General features: G+C 39.3%; 1 protein-coding gene across 1 annotated transcript; it reads right to left on the reverse strand.

Annotated features, from left to right (window-relative positions):
* Positions 1 to 7,134: 7,134 nt before the first annotated feature.
* Positions 7,135 to 9,085, reverse strand: LOC115672449 (CASP-like protein 1F2). The gene is made up of 3 exons (XM_030594257.2): positions 8,803 to 9,085; positions 8,569 to 8,692; positions 7,135 to 7,681 (listed from the first exon to the last, which is right to left on the reverse strand). The coding sequence occupies exons 1-3, from the start codon at positions 9,027 to 9,029 to the stop codon at positions 7,457 to 7,459; spliced, it is 576 nt and encodes a 191-aa protein (XP_030450117.2). The 5' UTR covers positions 9,030 to 9,085; the 3' UTR covers positions 7,135 to 7,456.
* Between the last annotated feature and the right edge of the window lie 11,847 nt (positions 9,086 to 20,932).

Below are 20,932 nucleotides of genomic sequence, written 5' to 3' on the forward strand. Positions count from 1 at the left end.
CTCTCTCTCTCTCTCTCTCTCAGGTGTGCAAGATCAAAGCTGACTTTCAAATGGAGGAATAAATTCCTCCGCATGGAGGAAGGATTGCTTATGTGTAATATTCACTGTGCAAAAAGGTCCATCGCCAGAGATATGGATGGATGGCTTTAATTCGAACATGGCATTCATCAATTATTACATTGCGGGAGGCCAACTTGCGTTAGAAGTCAATATTCTTCAGTTTAGTTGCTTCAAAAGGTCTGCTGACACAACATTAATGAGTAGATCTGTACTCGTATGAGTACTGGGATGTCTTTTAGCAATGCGGGGTGTACTAAGATTGGTCCGCATAATTGATACCCCCGACAATGTGGCAAAGGTGTGAATGAACATTTGAATAAGTGGACCATATTCAACGCTCAAGCAAAATTCATTGCGTCACTTAGTGTGCCAGTTTTAAGAAGGGGTCTTGATACATCTAAGTTGTTGCCTAAGAAAGAGGGAAGATTAGTAGGCCTTATGGAGATTAGAATGGAGGAATAAAGCTTGTATTATGGCTGCTTATGGCTGATATTTGCTCAGGCATGGCCTATATGGGTGCTTGGCTACAAGTTTATAAGCTTAAAAACAAGTCTTTTTGGACTTTGAAGATCCCAGCTGATGCACCTTATGTTTGGAAGGAAAATCTTGAAACTAAGAGAGGTTTTTAAACCTCATTTGAAACATGTAATCGGTGATTGTTCTTCTGTTTTCCCTAGGCATGATGACTGGCATCCTGTTGGTCCTCTGCTCATTTATATTCCTGCTAGAATTGTCTATGATTCTGCATTGCCGTTTCAAGCAAAGGTGCAGGATGCTCAGCTTGGCATTGGCCACCAGCTAGGTCTGATGACCTAGTTAGGATTTAAGATGACTTGTGTGGCTCCTTAATGCCGAATCCTTCTGTTGCTGATTGAGCAATATGGAAATTGACTCCACCTGGTACATTCACAATTGGGAGTGCCTGGAACTTGCTAAGAGGAAGAAGTCCAAAAGGTATTGTGGAGAAAGCTGGTCTGGTTCAATTCCTGTATTTCCTCAACACTGTTTTATTGCCTAGTTATATGCACAGTCGACTAAAGTGGGACATTCAGGTTCCTCCACTCTGTTGTTTTTGTAGTGCTGCCGATGAAGACAGGAACCACTTGTTTATTTTTGGATGTTCTCTCTGTCTATTTGCAATTTTGGAGGGCCATTTTGCAGCTTTATCTTGTTGATATTGTTCCTGGAGGTTGGGCGACAAAAGTTACCTGGGCTTGTTCTGTTTTTGGAGGAAAGGCATTCCCCAACCTGTTGTTTAAGTTCTCTTGGTGTGCTTCTTCTCTACTGTATTTGGATTGTCAGGAACAGTTATCTCCATAACTCCTCTTTTGCTGTGAGCTCTTCCTCAATTCTTACTCAAATCAAGAGATTGATTGGAGATAAAGATTGGCATTTGTGTCAATGTCCAAAGAAAGGTGTCTATTGAAAGGCATAAAACTCTGAGTTGCAACTGGGGACTTGATGGTATGATCTCTCAGTTTGGAGCAGGATTGCTCAGCCTGCTTTGCGATTTGTTGTGAATAAAACCTGAATTATGGGGAAAAAGAAAACATACTGATTTTTTTAATTATCTTTCAAATTACCTAATTTCTCGAAATAAGTGCAGCAACAAGAGGTTTTGGCTATTGGTTGATTGAGAACTTAAGATTTTAGTTTGGTTAATTTTTTTTTTTGGTAAGAAGATTTTAGTTTGGTTAATTGAGGACTTAAGGATTCAAAAAGGCACCATCAAAGTCTCAGGCTCGCCGATGGTGGAATTGAAGCGTCCGAAATGACACGCAGTAAATGCCCCAATATTCTACTTTGGGAGCCAAGCCGAAGTTATGATGCTTGAATTCCACTTAGAGCGAGCACGAGATCTGATTGGAGCTTTTTAAAGTCCTCTGTTAATCAAAGTACAATCTTAAACCTATAATTGAGCAACGGTCAAAACGTTGAGTCCTTTTGCATTTACCGATAAGTTATCAGTTCTTATACACTTACTAACTCTTTTAGAAATATGTACGCCAGAGAACCACCCCATGTCAGTAGAATTGTCCGCCAAAGAACCGCCCGAAGAGATGATGTAAAACTATCATTTAATTGGATATCCGCACTTCGCCGATGCATAAAGAAGGGAATGAAGTCTGTGATCTAAATGGCAAGTTCCTTGAAGCTTCAAGTCTAGTTCCAGCTTGAATTCAGACTATTTTAAAGTTGAATTCAACTTGAACATATATACCTGTACGTTCCAACTCGTCAAACTTTGACCACATCAACTTCAAGTTGATATATATCACGAACATCGCTCCTGATTGGGGTATTACGTTCTTTAAAGGGATGATGACATAAATGATTCATGAACTTTCACTCAATATGCAATGTGATACCGAATTTTAGTCAAATGTACAATGTAATCTCTGAATTTTTAATTTGTTCAATGTGATCCGTGGATTTTTTATACATGTTTAATATAATCTGTGAACTATATGAAAATATGCAATATTGTTTATCCATTAATTCAAGACCAATAACAACATTGAATATTTTTATATAATTCATGGACTTAATTGAATATGTACAAAAAATTCAATGACCACATTGAACAAATTAAAAGTTCAGGGACTATATTGTACATTGGGCTAAAGTTTAAGGACAACATTGAACAAATTAAAAGTTCAAGGATCACATTACATATTGGGTCAAAGTTTAAGGATCATTTGTATCATTTTCCCTTTCTTGAAAACATGGTTTTAGAGTGAACTTAACTTCTATTAACGACATTGTCTTTTTAGCAAAAAAAAAAAACACGACATTGTCTTTATTTACATGTTTTACTTGAATGTTTTTCCATGAAAGTTATCGACCAATATCTAATAGAAACATTCTTGTGTACACTATCAACAGATCCTATTCATGTGGCTTTGATCAATCCCCTGTCAGGTCAATCATGCTTGGATCACCCGTGCGGTTCGGTGAACTATGACAATGAACGCGTCCATTCGAGCCTCATTCGAGTGAGATAATAGAGCAATGAGATTAGGATCAACAAGCCATTCTTCGGGAAGTACGATCCTATGCTTACAGTTACTTGCGAGCGTTAATATCACAAAAAACTCCAAACTAGTACATCTATAATAAATTTACCCTAAACTAATTTTTTTACCACCAAAAACTCCAAACTGGTATACCTATGATAAATTTGCTCTCCGTTAGTTTCCGTTAATTATTACCGTCAATTTGCTGAGTTGGATGACACGTGATTATTGATGGGTATACTGATTTGAGGTTTTACCATTCGTTTATCACAGGTGTACCAGTTTGAGATTTTTCGTAGTACTAATTCAATTTAACAGAGGGTAAACTTGTCACAGGTGTACCAGTTTTGAATTTTTGGTAGTCAAAAAATTAATTTAGAGTAAATTTATCAAAAATGTATCAGTTTAGAGTTTTTTGTGAAAATTTATCATAAAAGTACCGATTTGATATTTTTCGTGGTATTAATCCTACTTGCAATTTGCAAAGCGATGAAAGTCATTACAAGCGATATTCATGAATTATGACTGAATTCTTATACGTGTGTGTCTACAAATTTCTGGAGTATGATTGATGAAAATGTACGGATTCCTGTGACGCGTGGAGATTCTGAGCTTTCTCAAGAATACATGAGTTTTACATTCAGTGGAGACCACTTTTCACTTTCGCATTAATGCTTATTTTGACCCTGTTTACACAAATGTCAGTTTCTTTATACTAGTATACAACTCCAAATCCTAAATTCTCTCGCCTGCCCAAAACACTTAAAAGCCAACTAAAAACCAAACCATTCAAAACCCTAAGCAAGATAGTAAAATCACTTTGCAAGTGATCGTTGGATCAAAAGTGAAGTGTGACGTGGAGACGATTTCACGTGACGAGTCGGCTAGTCCACTCTACTACACACAAATAACTCAGGAACAAGAGAGAGTGAAAATATTGAGTTCACATACACTAGAGTTCCTTCGGATAATTCGAAGATATAATAACAGTTCTTATGTATTAATCAACATGCCCAAGTCAAACGTTGCTTTTTATTATGGAATTGAAGGCATAGACATTATAGGAAGTGAAACTTAGGCCAATGCCGATACTATGTAAAAGCAGGGTATCAATCTTGCTGAGAACTTCAGAAATCGGTATCATGAAAGGTTGTACAGTGCGTGCTTGCAGAATGTAAAATGGAAGAGTATACAGCACTCGGAGAGTGATCGGACGTTCGGACACCTCGGTGAAAACCTGTCGATTTGCACGTATCATAGAAAGTGCATTTAGCCATTCTTGTCTTTCACAAACCTTCTTGTGCCGACTTCCAACGCACCTATGGCCCGAGAAACGTAGGCACTTTCAAAGAAGAAGAGAAGGCCTAACATGAACGTGAAGAGCACGTCAATAAGCCAGGATGACCTGCCTGGCGACCCTGCAATCATTCCCATCAGTCGACTAGACCAGCGACCATGATCGAAGCCTCATGCAAGAAGCAGGCAAGTCATCCTTGGCTAACAAACAGAACTCGTCACCTCATGTAAGGCCTCTCTTCCTCGCAAAACCATTTCAATTCCTCTCACTGTGTGATGTGATGAATAAATAGGACAGAAAAAGTTGTATCTTCGAGGAGTGGTTGCTTTTAGAAGGAAGAAGAAGCCTAACAAGAAAGACAAGAGACTTTCTGACTAGCCAAGGAGACTGCCTGATGCTGGCACGAACTACTCGAACCCTCAACTCGAATAGATCGACTTCGGAGCAGGCAAGTCATCCTTGGCTACCAAATGAGACTCTTGTCATCATGTTAGCCTCTCTTCTTCTTCTCCGACTCAAGTCCAATGCTTCAATTTGCTTCCACTCGTGTCTCTATTTATAGGGAATGGAAGCGAATATGAGATCAGATTCCAAGGCCCACCAATATTTTAGTAGGACCTCCTTGAGTCAATTTGTCTCATACAAATCTTCTCTTTTGAATTTTTCTTTCTTTTTGATAAGCCAGTAATAATTCTAATCACTCTCTTAGGTATGACCAAGCTATGAGAATCTATTCTTTATTTGAGCAGGTCTTACAGGTGTGTAATGTTTAGTGAACTGAGCAAAAGAGCCCGCCGAAAATTTATAAGAAGATATCGATGGATGGTTATAAATCAGGTACTCATCAGTATCATCCTGTTACATTTTCCTTAAGTCAACTTGGTTAAAGTTAATATTCCTGGGCTTTAGTTGCATGTCAAAACAAAAAAAAGTGTACTTCGTGTAGTTCTTGAATGTCAATGCATTTCATGGACCACAAACCCAGCTTGGTAATGAACTATATCAGATGATTTTTTTGGTGATATTTATCCGAATAAGTTGATTAAATGAGGTCCTATATGATCCAGAATTTGAACTTAGTATTTACTTGTATGCGAGAACTGCTTGAATGTGCCGACGCTAGATATGAGGGGCGAAAAGAAAAAATAATTTGACAAATCCTACAGAATAAGGGTACTATTTTGGTCCAAAAAGCGAAGCTAACTATGCGGCTTTTAGCTTGAAACAAGAAACAATTTGATTCTCTATACCCTCAACTCTTATCCTCAACAATGGGTTTACAGGTGTCTCTGTATCTGACCCTCACAATACCTCCACATGGAAGGTTTCTGACCTTTCTCCCTCAAAAGCAGCACGATATCTAATCCAAAAGGTTCTTGTCTTGAATTTCGATTCTTGACTAGTGTTGAATTCTATTATTAAGCCATCTTTTTTCAGTGAGAGAATTCTTCGCAAACAGACTGATGGATCCTCTTATCCCTCAATTCGTTCGTTTCTTTTTGGGTTCGTACATTGATCCAAATGCCATGGAGACATCAACTTGTGAAAGATGCCCTCCAGAGGAAAAGTCAATGACCGCCACTAAACATAGGGTTCTTTTTTTGGTGCTGATTGACTTACATCCTGCACTTTTCTTTAGCATTGAAATTCCATTTATTGCAATCCCTCCAAAGAAATACCCCGATGGGGACCAGTTAATTTAAATGTCGTGGACCAACAATATGATCCTCAACATCAATCAGAGTGAGAATATCACCAAAAAAGCAAAAAGAATGCAACTCTTTCGACAGTTGTAACTCTCTCATTCCCTTCTGAAATTTTCAATTTTGGAAAGCAAAGAGACATTTCCACGCGTAGCTCCACAAGTGCAGCTGAATTCAAAGGAAAGGCTTCGGAATTTAGGTTCCCAGAGATGTGCCTAGAGCTTCCAAACGGTGAGAGAAAGAGAAACACTTGAAGTAAGATGGTTCAGGGTTATGGTATGAGAGCGTGCATCGACACTGAATTAGACCTTCATTTCACCAATTGGAGAGCACTAGTGCAGAAATTGTTGTCAAAGCAAAGAGCCTTTTAGTTCTGGCAAGGTAGCCACGAAAGAGATGTGCGTGTTTAGAGAAGTCAGAACCCATGAATGTGGCCGAGACAAGGGTAATCGAGAATCGTGGTATGTTGGCTGCGAAAGAGATGTGCATGTTTAGAGAAGTCGGAATCCATGAATATGGCCGAGACGAGGGTAATTGATTCATATGCGAGACAAGGGTAATCGAGAATCGTGGTATGTTAGCTGCGAAAGAGATGTGCATTTTTAGAGAAGTCAGAACCCATGAACGTGGCCAAGACAAAGGTAATCGAGAATCATTTCGAGATAAGCTTTTACCCTGTCCATGGACCGAAGAAAAAATTAGTTTCCACAACTGTTGCCTGAACAGTACGATGTATATGTCTATGGTTGATTAGATCAGCTTATCCAATAGCAGACGAGTTAAAGATGGACACAGGACGATTTGTGAGCATCGTTTCTGGACGTAATTTTTCGATGAATTTTGGACAGAATAAACCTTCTTTGCATTACCAGCGCCACAATCGAACTGGTCAATTATCTGGTGCGAGCATACAGGAGTTAATATTCACCCATTTAGAAGAATGATTACATACGTGAGACTTAATGTTCCCACAGAGCTCTCTTGCAGAAGATCTTCAAAGCATACAGTTTTTTTTTTTTTTTGGTCAATCAAAGCATACAGTTGAACAGTTGAAAGGTAGCAAGCCAGAATATACGCAGGCAGATTTCATAAACATCACCTAACCCACAATATGATGGACACTAAAAGAACAAGACCACAGACGCCAAAAGAACTCTTACCTGTTATGAACAACTTGTCTACACACATCTACACAGATGTGAAAAAGACAAGCTCATAATGATTAAATAGGTAACTCCTCCATCTCCAATTAACAAAAATATTTAGACACGTCTAAAGAAGGCGAACTAAACTGTGATCTCTAGTGGAAGACGAAAAGGATTAGCAGAAGAAGAAACCAAGAGTCAATATCCCTCTTCCCGTGTCGAAACTCTTCAAAGTCACTCAAGGGGATGAGACGAGAGCTTGTTGGCGGATGTGATGGCAAGAGCTAGGTAGCAGAAGAAGGCCAAATATGAGAAAACAACCGAGACCATCACTTGGTTGCAGAACTTGGTCACTCTGTTGCAAAGGCCAAACCAACCCATTTTCTCCTCCCCGTAACGACCCACATATCCGATAGCCGTCCCCGCCGCACATGCAGATATCATCAGCACTGTTATTGCCTGCGTTGTCAGAACGAATTCACCGGCTGTATCCGAAAGTTAAGTTGAAGAAGCCATTTACGAGTTAACAGTCCATTTATTTAGTTACTCAAGTCCTCTTAAGTTAACCATTGGGGTTTGCCCCAATGGCCACCCTTCCTACTTGCGAAGGGGGTGGTGGGGAGTTCGATTCCCAACTTCTCAAGGGGGTTAGGGGTGGGGACGTATAGTTTCAGATGTGGGTTTCTGACTCCCATGCCCCGCAAGCTGAGAGTTAGAGTAGGATAGACCAAAAAAACAAAACAAAAAGTCCTCTTAAGTTAAGAATGAGCTTTCAAATATCTAGTTGACCAAGTCAAAACCACACAACAAGTTCACCAATGACTGATTCACCTACACTCTCGGACAAACGCTGGCTAGGTTTTCAAATAGTTTCATTTGTGGGTAAATGTTTGTACCGGCATCTATACTTTTCATCTCAATTAAGAAGTCGATCCCTAATCCTCCTCTCGGTATCAATTCCTACTCTATTCCCTGTGCTTGTATCTATACTCCTATCAACACGTAGAGAACCCGATCTTACTATAGCATTTACGGATACTGGATATGTATGCTAGTTCCCCTGAAGCCAATGTATGCCAAAATCATTGAAACAATACTTATTAGAAACAAGCGATGCTCTAACAGTTGATGATCATGTCTTGGCCCATGGTTGGGGCCTGATTGGCGATGGATTATGGAAGCGCTACAATTAAGAAAGAAAAGGGCCTTTAAATAGAAATATCACAGACTCGAAGACCCCAAAATTGTTATGGTAATTCTGAACTTTGAACATGCCCAGTAACCTTCACACTCTGAAGAAAACGAAAACAGTATATAACAAATATAGTAAGCGAACAAAAAGTTACCAAATCGTGCAAGAACAGGAAGAAGTAGTTCCTGGGATTCGATCCTGAACGACTGACGAGGCGAAGCAGAATCAGCGACAGCAATGAGAAGCCGCACACTACCGCATCCGCACCCAGCAAGAACCTGAAAAACACAACCCCCCATCAAAAGTCAATCCTTTCGTCATCGCTCGTCGCAGCGGATCGCAAATGGGTGCGCCGGCCGGCTCCATTCACTGTTCAGCTTTCTTTCACCTGAAAGCGGAGGCGTAGCTGTAGTAAGCTCGGAACTTGATGCCGAACAGGACGATGGACTCGTCGCTGGTGATCATCACCGCGAGCGCGGTCGACGCCGCGGCGAAGGCCAGCACCCTGAGCGCGGCCTGCGCGATCAGGAACCTCCGGCGGGACTTGCTCCACACGGCCAGGCATTTCACGGGGGAGGAGGAGCTGTTCTGCTCTTTCGCCGTCTCGGACGCCATCGCTCGCGAAGAGGAAAGTGCCTGGGAGAGCAAAGGAGAAAAGGCGCAGGTCGCAGATTTCACGGCTATTTATAGAGAGAGAAAGAGAGAGCTGGCTTCGGGGAAATTCGGTCGTGGAAATAGGAACAGGAGATCCGACGGCTTGGATTCATCCGTTGGCGTGATCGGGCGGCCTGCTCACCGCCTGATATTATGGACAAAGAAACGGGTAGTCCACAGTAGGGAGCGAGTGACGACGGCTCGAGCAAAATTTACAGAAAAAAGAGAAAAAAAATTAGAGATAAAACGAAAACAAATGACAATGAGAAGTTAGAAAAGGATATTCGTAGTTTGGATTTTGCGCGTGAATCTCGGTGCACTTCCTTTAACCAATTTATTTGAACAAAGATGCCCAATTGTGAAGTTTGATCCATCATAAATTTCTAAAATTCACATGTAGGAGACCGGTGTGTAAAATATCATAGTTTAGGTTTCGTTTCTTTTGCCAGAAATAAATGATTTGAAAAACATTTTCCCAAAAATGATATTCATCGGTTGAAATAATCGATCGATAATTTATGTCTCGATATTTTCGTGGACGATAAAAATATTTTTCGTTCGTTTATTTCTGTAATGTAAGCGATCATTTTTAAGAAAATATTTTACAAATTATTTATTTTTTGCGAAATAAACAGAACCTTCATATCGATTATTTTTTCCAAGCACAAAATCACTGACATGGGTAGTGTTTATCCAGCTTCAAAATGTGGGGAATTTTCTTCCTTTGAATATGGGTTTCTGAACTTCCTAGAGCGCTCAATTGGTATAGCCAATTTTGAATATTTGATTAGGGAAAAGAGAAGTTAGAATCAAGCACTTGAATATATATGATTGGTTAGGAACAGAGAAGTTTGAGTTTCAATCGAGTTTCGATTGGGTTTTGATCGGATAAGCATGTTCGAACTTTTTGCTAAACAAATAAATTTGAATTTGGTGCGCAGTTGATGCACAAATTAAGATATTGTCAGGCAGAAGTCCTTTTGGTTCCAAAAGGATTACTGATCAGGGGCATAAATTACTGATTTTAGATTTTATTTCCCAAATTGTAAAATCTATCTTTTCTGTAAGTAATTCTAATCTAATCACCAGACGTTAAACTATAAATCACAATAAGCGGAATAATTCGATATGCTTATCTACAAACCTTAGCATGCCACTGATGATATTGATGCAATTTCTGAGATTATTAGTGAAGTTAAGCAAGCTAAAGATCATAGTGTGGTGTGGCTCGATCCCATTGTTGGGGCCATTGTTTTCACGAGTCATCTCAAGCACCTACTGACCATCTGGTGGTAAATATAATTAGGCTTGGATAACGTGCATTAGTTGCGATGATCACTTCCTGAAAACTAAAGCTCACCATCCACCTTATAAAAAATTCCAAAAAATGATAAAGAAATATATATATCTTTAGTGTTTTATAAGAATTGGGCATTGGAAGGCACGATTTGCTATTGGCTGGGTATTTTGAAGCGTCGATTGGTTTCTCCTATCTTCTGTTCAACAAGCGATCTTTTCGGAACTTCTAGTAAGTCGGGGTCAGTGCATGGGAAAAGGACACAAATAATTTCTAAACTTTTAATTTATTTAACGTGTTTCCTGAATTTTATTTAATGTTCAATATGGTCCCCAGACTTTTAAACATATTTTCATATAGTTTAAGGACTACATTAAACATTTACCTTCATGGACAACATTGAATAAATTAAAAGTCAAGAGATGACATTACATATCGAGCTAAATTTCGAGGATTATATTATACAAATTGAAAGTTCATGGACCATCTGTATTATTATCCCTAAGTGGGTTCTTGTATCTAAACCAAAAGACTTCACTTTTCTTTGATTTTACCAAACATCTAGATGATATACTTGGTAAGTCATGTGCTATAAATATATCGTTTTGCGCGTTTTTCATCGGTTTAAGTTCTTAAGAAAAGCCGTTTGTTTAACATAGTATCAAAGCACGGATTAAAAGTGCAAATCCTAACGATCTCTTGTTTACTATTCATGGTGTTCTACTTGCTTTTCTTTTCCTGTAATTCAAACTTCAAGAAAAAAAACGGTTTGTTTAACAATGTTAATGTTCCAACCGCCCCATCGAGGTGTGAAATGGCTCCGAGGCCATTTAGTTCACGAAAAACATTGGAAAGATCAATGTACCCCGAAAAAGGACAATCCGAGTCACTTGGAAAAATGCTATGAAAATCAAAACACTTTAGCTTGTGTGAAGATGTAAAATGATCTTATGCAATGAATTAACTCACTAATCTGTATCCCTATACGTCAATAGGATCCTCTCTACTCATATCAAGTAAGTCCGAATACACGGTGCATAAGGTAGATCCCCAATTTCAAGATATATATCGCTACAACTCTCATAGCCCAAAATTTTCTTCCCATGTTTAAGTGCTTATACACATTTTTGTACGTATGTACCAATGCATATGTGTCGATAGTAGAACTCAGGAAGAATAAATGCTCTTTTAATTTCACTGAAGCTCGGCTTCAATCTAGGCCTCATTTAGTGGGGCTCGATACATTCGTGGGCCTAACTCACATGGAGGCCCATTCTTGGAATCTTGGGCAATAATATGACACGATCTTTAGTCAAAGATCGGAGTAACAAAGCCATAAGAATTCGAGTGTTCAACCATATTCAACCATTTTCGGCAGCCCATCTATGATTAAAAAAGAATTATCGCGTGCGAATTTCTTTTCCCAGTGAAATTTCGAGCGCTTAATTAATCGTTATCGGGTCGAAAAAGCCGTAGACACCGAAGCTCGTGGTTTCTTAGGCGATGCTTTTGGGTGTATAGCTAACAATTCCTTTTGAGTTTGAACGTTGGGCAAGTGTTTCTCCCCGCGTGAGTATGTAAAAACACTGCAATCAATTGAGCAAGCTTATTCTTATAATAGCGCTTGCTTAGTTTGACATTTAAGGTGACCATTTTGATGTTGTCGTTTACTTACGTGGGACTGGTTTGTCTGCCGAAGATTCCTCGTAGGTCCGTGTTACGAGTGGGAGTAGCTGTGTAGCAGGAATTCCTAAAATGACGTGAATTGTCCAGTTTTACCCGGACCTGTCCATTTAGCTTTTAGAGCGGCCGTGATCGACGGAGGGGATGTTGTGTCCTTCCGTCGTTGGTCAAAACTCCAACCTCACATGCCCCTCTGCCCACAGAAATCGAACAACAAAAAACCGCCTAGCAATATCGCCGCCGGGATAGGACCGGAGAGTATCAGATTCGGAATTCAATTCCTCGTGAGCATCGCATATACATGTACATAGCAAAGAGGGGTGAGACAAAAAGAAAAAATCTCCCTACATGTCTCTCCTCTAATCTTTTTTTCTCACCGGACCGCCATTATGGCTGTCGAAAACCATTGCAGCGGCCATCGCCAAAGTGATCTGTTTGTAGCCTCCTCGCAACCACAAATCGACATGAATCGATACGTGATCACGGTAGGTCCACGGTCTGGAATCGACGATCAAGATTTCGAAGCTGACTATATTATCATCTGAATTTATATTATCAATCAAGAGAACTGTAGTTTTCTTTGTCAAGTAAAATAGTGGCGCCGAAATTGGTCTCATGGTGAAGACATATGTACACACGAGTCATTACTCGCGACGAAAATAAACGAGGACCGAAATTTCCAAAATCGTTATCTAAATGACAAAGAAGTTACATCGCTGGTGGCTTTAGAACTCGAAATGGTAATCATTTTGTACTATAAAAAGCAAGAATGATAAGACAAACATGTTAGATGGCGTACGCCATTTCATTTCATTTCATTTCATTAGAAAGGGTGGTTGCGTTGACATATAATAATTTTAGATGTTAGGCACACAACTCTTGCGGGACTCGATCGATGTTGACCGGATCGTCCGCATCAGAGAGTCTTGGTCGTTGCCGTCTCGCATCGGGGACAATGTTCAACACTGAGAGGACTCTAGAGTCTAGAACACGGGTCTAAATCAGTGAATCACAGTCATCCAAGCTGTCATCTTCGAGTATTTCATTCATTAAGTGGCTGATGTGATGGGCAAGCTATTTCAATGTACTTCAAATGTCAATGCAAAATAAATACTAGTTAATACTAAATATCCCTTTTCTTGTTGATTTCGCTCCTCTTTCTCACAAGAATTGACCTCTGGACCGGATACACTTCAACTTCACCCTTCAATCCCTTTATTAGTAGAGCGACAAATACTAAATAGTCTTATGGGTATATATTTATGTGCGTAGGTGAATCGCAATAGAAATACGTGTGATTCACAATATTAGCATGACTTGTTCGTAAATCAGACGCATCACATTGCTTATCTTTGTTTAGTAAGTCCCCAATTCCCTAGCAGTTGTTTAAGGATGCGTTGTTTGTGGACACTTTGCAAAAGTTTCGATCCCATAAAGTCATTTCGATGAAAATTGTTTGGTAAATTTTCTCCACTACCTTCAAGTCAAAATTGGCTTTGAGAAAACCCAAGGCAGGTTGCGCATTGCTTTGGCTTTGGAGCATTTTCCAGAATGGGAATAGAGTTTGATGAATTTTTTTATCTTCCAACCTTGCCGCGACGGAAATGTGGGTGGGGGTCCCTTCGGTGAAGCTTCGTCGGGGGTCCACAGCTGAGCTCGATCTATTCCGACAGATCTGGCCAATGGAATTCGAATCTCAATGACAAGGCAAATGACAATAATAGCGCGACCTCGACCTCGACCTTGAGCACTTGCCTCCGTGACTTCAACGGTGGATGAGAGTCCAGAGAGAGGCCAAGCTAGATCTCTACGGACCAGGTAAGACACGGATCTCGCTGGCGACACCATGCCTAGGGAAGCACAACCCTTTGCGAAAGCGAAGCAGCTGTGGCCTGACGGACCTAAGGCGACGAGCTTCACACTTCCCCTTCTTTCTTTCTTTCTTTTCATTTTTAACTTTTAGTTTATTTTAAAGTTGCTTTACAAAAAGTTCTAAAAATATCAATCATCAAACACTCTTGAGTGCAGGAATTTGCCTAAATATTACATAATAGTTGATGATGAGTTCAAATCTCAACACTCTCGAGTGCAGGAACTTTGCCTAAATATTAATTACATAGTTGATGACAAGTTCAAATCTCAGCATCTCTACTCATATTAATCTGAAAGGCCACGCCTATTCTCTTATCAGTGGAGTCTTACCTAATGCACGCGAACAGAAGCTTAAATGTCTCCGAGTTGATTAGATAGACCAAAAGGTCAAATTACCTAATCAAGCTCGAGTTGAATCTCGAGCTCCACATACAAGTCCCCGCTTAAATCGGTTTAGTTACACTGACTTAGATTGTTAATATCGGTTTCTTGTATCCCGACTCCCCTTTTATTCTCTTTTGGGTCAAACTCTTTTCGCCTTTGATAACAAATGCAAGTCACATGCACTCCATGTGACCAGAAAACTCTTGCCCTTCTCTTATTAGACATCCTTTCCCTTTCCGACGGTCCGGTCTTAAGTCTCCGACTAATAATGGAACTCGGAATACGTTTGGCGTCACGTATTAGCTATGGAAAGTGTGGGGACGATGCAACTACGTCACGTTTCATCTTGGTGTGGACAGTTGAAATATTGCTTGGCACTTTACTGCACAAAGTCGAACGACGGTGGGATTGAATGCTGAACGCCCGTTTGGCATCGTACCAATGCCTTGAATTCAGACGAGCATTAAGAAAACGCCCGACATTTTTAGTAAAGTCTACTATAAACATAAATGATGTGGGGCAGTCTGGAAAGGAATCTGGCATATTTCCAAAGTGAGAGTGCTTTTCAGCAGCTTATGACCTTTTCACACATTTGGTTTTCACATTTGAAAGGGTCTCGCCCCTGTATATCTTAGGTTGTTCCAACAGTATTGATTGAATCGTTTAGGTGAATGTTAGTCGCAATTCTCAAACAAGTTTAATCTCATCGAGTGTCAAGTTTTTCTAATTTTCAACAATTAATCGAGTTATTAGACAATTCCTTCAATGATGTGTTGGACTCTAGGTAGCTTTTTTAATAAGCGGGTCATAATTAAGAACCAATAACAATCCGACACATCATTTGAATTATTTTTGTAAACTGGTTTTAGTAGAGCCTAGTTGATAACTTTAATCAGTGTCGAACATTAGTTTACTCGAAAGTTGATAAAAATTAAGCATGTTTGATAATTATGACTAGTTTTGACTTAAAAGATTCTGTTAAGTAAAACAACCATTTAATTCACTAAGTAACGCCAGGGTTACTCAATCCATTCAATAGAAAAGACATCCGCATAGGATATAAAATATCGGCTACTACATTGCATAAAGCCTTAGATCTACCAATAACATTCTCCATTCCCCATTTGGCAAGAAAAAAATATCATTCAAGACTCATTATTTAATTATTCTCAAACGATAATTCATTTTCGTTTTCAAAACTTAAGGGACCAGCACTTAAAATTCAATACTTAAATTTTCTAACACTTCATAATTTTTAACTCTAGCATTACTCATGATAACGAGATCTGTAAAAAGCAGAGCATGGTAGGGTAATGCAAGGTGGGTTTCTAGAGAGGTGGATACTTTATTTACTCAACATGGGTATCAGTGGATTTGATTTATCTTTTACTCAATAATTTGTTTTTTTTTTTTTTTGTGCGTGTGTTGATCCAAGATTGGGGGGTTTTCTTGGTGTGCTGTCGCAATTGTACTTTGCAAAAATCATTCGGGAGCCCCGGAGAAAATCGACTCTCTATCAAAATGCCCTGTACGACGCGCAAGTAAATGAATCTAGAATGTGGAAAGAACCGAGAGAAGAGGGAAAAGGCCAAAAGCCAAGCTAAGTTCCGTAATCAAAAGGGAAGATAATAAAATAAATGATTTGTAAATTTTGGCTCAATGTGTAATGTAATTACTGAACTTATTTATTTAATATGGTTTCCGAACTTTAACTCAATATATAATGTGGTCCGTGAACTTTTAATTTGTTCAATATGATCCTTGGACAATATTAAATATTTTCAATTTTTCATACGGTCTATAAACTAAATTGAACATATATCAAATAAATTAAAAATTTAGGGACACATTATACATTAGACTAAAGTTTAAAAATTATATTAAATAAATTTAAAATTTAAAAATCACATTGCATATTTAATTAAAGCTCAGTAACCGTTTATGACGTTTACTCTAATCGAAACACAACTTCAAGGCATTCGACGGCAGTGCCTCGTCGTCCTTGTCCGACTTGAGAAACGGTCTCACCGTCGTCTGGTCTGCTCTTACGAGATCCTCCTTTTCGCATCTCTTTCAATGATGGGTGTGGTGACGCAACGATTCACGATACACGAACGGGAAAATTTCATCGTCAATCCTAGACGACAAAAAAGTCAGTTTTCGTGTCCCACTTGCCCACCATTTAATTCGTCTTTCCTTTTGTCCTCCATCTTTGAACCGCTCGCCTTGTCTATTTTCGTTCTATCTTTGTTGATTAGTGTCCTCAGACACAAGTTGAATTTATTAAAGTCATTTATGCATGGTTTGGTATAGAGTGACTACAAAAGACCCACGAATCATCAATTAATGCGCTAGATTAAGAGCCCACGAAGATGAAGACCGTAAGCAAACCTTAGGCGATGAGATTTCTCGATGCGAACATTGCACTCGAGTTTCCACATCAGATACTTGTCGAAGTCCATAAACAAGTCGACTTCGATTAATGAGATTTAAAGCCGGAACCAAGTCTTAAAGAGCTGATTCAAGAACGAGGGGACTCTGAGACGTGTTGATCCTGTTTGATTGAAGATCTTTCGACCATTTGAGGACCTCAAATTGAGGTGGTCTGTTGCCCCAACCACCGGTACGAGCACCAAAAGCACCAAGCCACCATGCACCGGAGTGGACCACATGCAAATTCATTAGCATGCGGCTTAAGGGTAAGTAATACCCTCGTATTAACCATTCATTCTTTGTTAAATTGGATTATTTAAATTACAAAAATGGACGAATAGAAAATATTTTCACCGTTCACAAAAAATATTTAGACATAAATTTTTATCGATAACGGAACATTTTTCATTAGCTGATTATTTCGAGCGATACAAACGATCATTTTTTTAGAAAAACATTTTTTAAATCGCTTATTTTTTGCGAAACAAACGAAGCGCAATAATGCAAACGCATCTCTCGTGTGCTCATGTGAGTCACAACCTCTTAGACATTGCTTTAAGTATATTATCTAGGACAACAGTATCCCAAGTGAATTACGCAACAACTTCACCAAACAAACTAACGCGAGGCAAGTGGACATCAATACGTCCGTCTATGTCCGGACACTTCTGAACCGCGAGGCTAGGCTAACTGCTTGGCAGAACCAGTTCGTTTGGCGGAAAATATTCTCGCTTTTGAAAATATTTTACCGGAAAGTCATTTTCACCGGAAAATGTTTTCGAACATAATTTTTCGGTGTTCGCGATCAATATAAAAAGTTTTGGAAAAATTTTTCGCCGCGCGACTGCGGCGTGGCGGCGCGCAGCGTCCGACGGCCCGGTGACCAGGCGGCAATGGCGGCGGCCGATCGGCGGCCAACGTTCGGCGTCTGGCGGCGGCGCGGCGATCGGCGGCCAACGTTCGGCGTCGGCGTCGCGGCGGCAGCGATCGGCAACGGCCTACTTCCGACATCCGGCGTCCCGCTGGCCGGCAGGGGTGACCGATGGCGGCAGCGGCCAGCAGCGGTGGCAGCAGCAATGGCCAATGGCCGGCAGCGACTTAGTGAAGAAAGAAGAAAGCTCAGGAAAATGATTTCCACTTTTGAAGAAAGCGGAAGTTTTAGACTTAGGCTATTTTGTGAAGGGGGAAGGAAAATATTTTCCGCGGAAAACGTTTTCCGCCCCCAGCTCTGGAAAGCCCGAGCGGAAAATATTTTCCGGAGAATATTCCCAGCCAAACAGAACGGAGCTTAGTTCTAAATGTTAGCCAATTGAGTCGGAGATTACGTGGGGTACAACCAATATTGGATGGTCCAAGTGATTTTGCATATTTTTGTTCTAGACAAGGTCTTAATTAAGGGATAATTACCGGATCGGTCCTCAACTTATTGTATGAATCTTAATTCCGTCACATAGTCATAAACCTTTGCGAAAAGTTCCAATACATATCTTCTAGCCAATTACAGCTAGAAATTGTTGATGTGGCATCCAATTATCATTGAAAGGACAACTTATGGATCGCTAAGTCAGCGATTCCCGACAACATATGGCCAGAAAAACTACATTGAAATTTCAATTGGGGATTTAGAACCGAATTGATATTCGTACAATAGATTTATGATTGATTTTATAATATTTTACTTAATTAATGTGAACTTTTGTATGGTTTCTTGACTACTAATCCTATTTTTCAGGGTTTGGACTTACAACGTAACTAATAAATTCACTCGCGATTATTAAATATATCACCTAGGAAATATATACACGTGTCTCATCTTCAGGTGTCTGAGCAAAAAATAAAAAAGGTCTCGTCTTTATGTAAATAACATATTGGGACTATTCTTTATGGTTTTACAACACCATAACCATTTAGGAATGTGTATTGACTCATGAATCGGACCACAACAGATGTAATTTTTGGGATGTTACCCTGGGTAACTTACCCACTTCTCGTGAATAAGGATAAGATTTCCCATCCAACTGAAATTTGTAAACTTAAGTTGTATTTGTTCGAGTGAAAAAAATTTCCGCGAATTAATTTGCCGAACTTTCACTCGTCTAGATTATTGAAAATGATCAGTCAACGAAAAATCATTTACGGTTAAGGAAAATAGGCACGTTTGAGTTAATAAAATAAATTACATAACTTGAAAAGGAAAAATATATATTTTTGAATTTTTTTTTAAAAACGTTCTTCGTTTATCACGAAGCTTTATTCGCAGCAAACACCCTCTTGGTGTGAATTACCTGTCTTCAACTTGTCTAGTGAGCCGGGGTCCTGGTATGCACAAACTAAGCCCGGATGAATCCAATTTTAAGCCATAGTCTACCTGAAAATTCGTAAAGTTATGGATAAAAGGCGAGATGCGAAATAAAATAGAATGAAATATTTATCAAGCAATCGTGCATGCTCGATAGGAGTGTGCAAAACGGGCCGCTTGGACACTGGGAACCGCTCGGACCAGAACAGCCGATTTGGTCCAGTTCCTGAGAGTGTCAGTCCGATTTTCAATTCCTAAAAGTGGAACCGGTGTCTGAACGGTCCGGTTCCCAGTTTCAAGGAGAACCGGACCGACTACATATATTTTTTTTGATTAAGTATAATTGGTATGGGAAATATAATTCCAAATTTAGAATATATGTGTAGTCGGTATGGGGAACATAATTTTAGTTTCAAAACATATGGTATTAAGTAGTGGGGAAAAAAAAGTGATCGGTCCCGATTCCCAATTTTGAGAATCGATTCTCTCGGTCCAGAAATCAATCACCTCTAATATTCGACTCACATTAGAATCACTAATCGCCAAGACGTTTCGCTCATACAAAAACCCATGCAAGAAACTGGAGATGGAGGTCAATTTCGAACTGCCCTCTCTACACTTTCAAGAGCCAAACATCGGATTTTACGCCATTCTTGGAATCAACGGCCACAAACGGACTACGCAAACGCCTGTAAGGCACCCGGATCACAGACCACATGTCCCGGGAACGTCGACACCCCATACGTATCCAACTGCTTTATGTCTCAACGGGATAACATAATCTAGACTCGATCGATATTTGATTAATTTTTCTGGAAGCCGTCCCTGTATGATTGGCGTGGTTGATGATATCGGACGAGCAAGTTGTACAATTTATCCCAAGTCTATTGTACGAATGCCAATTTTATCCTAAACTTTTCAATTTTATCAATATAGTATAGGCGAAATTTCGATGTAGTCTTTCCACCCATATGCCGCCGAAAATCGCTGATATGACGGTCCAATTATTGCCAACTGTCTAAAGTAGTCCTTCCGACCACTTGCCGCTAGAAATCGCTTATACGGCAGTGTGCCACGTGAGACGGTTGACTTGATCGCATTTTCAGTGATTTTCTATGAAATTTGACAGGAAAGATTACGTCGTAATTTTGCTTAAATGATTATGATTAAATTAGTAAAATTGAAAGTTTAAGACTAAATTAACATTCGCACAATATGTTTAAGATTTTAGTATGGTCGAGAATATGTTAAAAATTGATTGAGGAATTTTTCCTCCAATGAATAGTTAGTTTAATTTTTTTGGAATGAAAATAGTTAGTTTATCACGAATTGTTCAAAATATTACAAAAATTCCATACGGATACTGCTAGACATGGAAGACTCCCTGCAAAGAGATTGTCTCAACTATAGATGAATATTCGAATGTTATTACTTGTTCAAGTCTTTTTAAAAGAAACGGGTCGCGCTAACGAGTATCTCCAAAATGCTTATTTAGTATATATTATTTGAAATAATTTGATTTTCAAGATGTAAATTGTGCGTGCCACGAGAGCAGTAATTTATCATGCTTTTTAATGAACTAATTTTGTAAATCAATTATTTTACAAGGTCAAGGCATACCACACACTAGAATGTCTTATAATGAATTTACATATCGCCTACCAAACTAATTTTATAAATTAATTTTGATTCAGCTAAGCTCAAGTTGTCTCATAGTGAATCTATAGATCGCTTACCAAACTAATTTTGTTAATTAATTTTGATTAAGCTAAACTCAAGTCGGCTTATAGTGAATCGCATCGCTTATTGCAGTCTTTTCGTGTTAAATTTTGTCCTATTTCGTTACTGACAGCCACACCGACATCGAGCAAGGAAATTATTGTCCAATTATTATAT

Source organism: Syzygium oleosum, unplaced genomic scaffold (assembly GCF_021117445.2).
Source record: "Syzygium oleosum isolate NSW1041296 unplaced genomic scaffold, Sole_v2.1 Sole_v2.08, whole genome shotgun sequence".
Lineage (NCBI taxonomy): Eukaryota > Viridiplantae > Streptophyta > Magnoliopsida > Myrtales > Myrtaceae > Syzygium > Syzygium oleosum.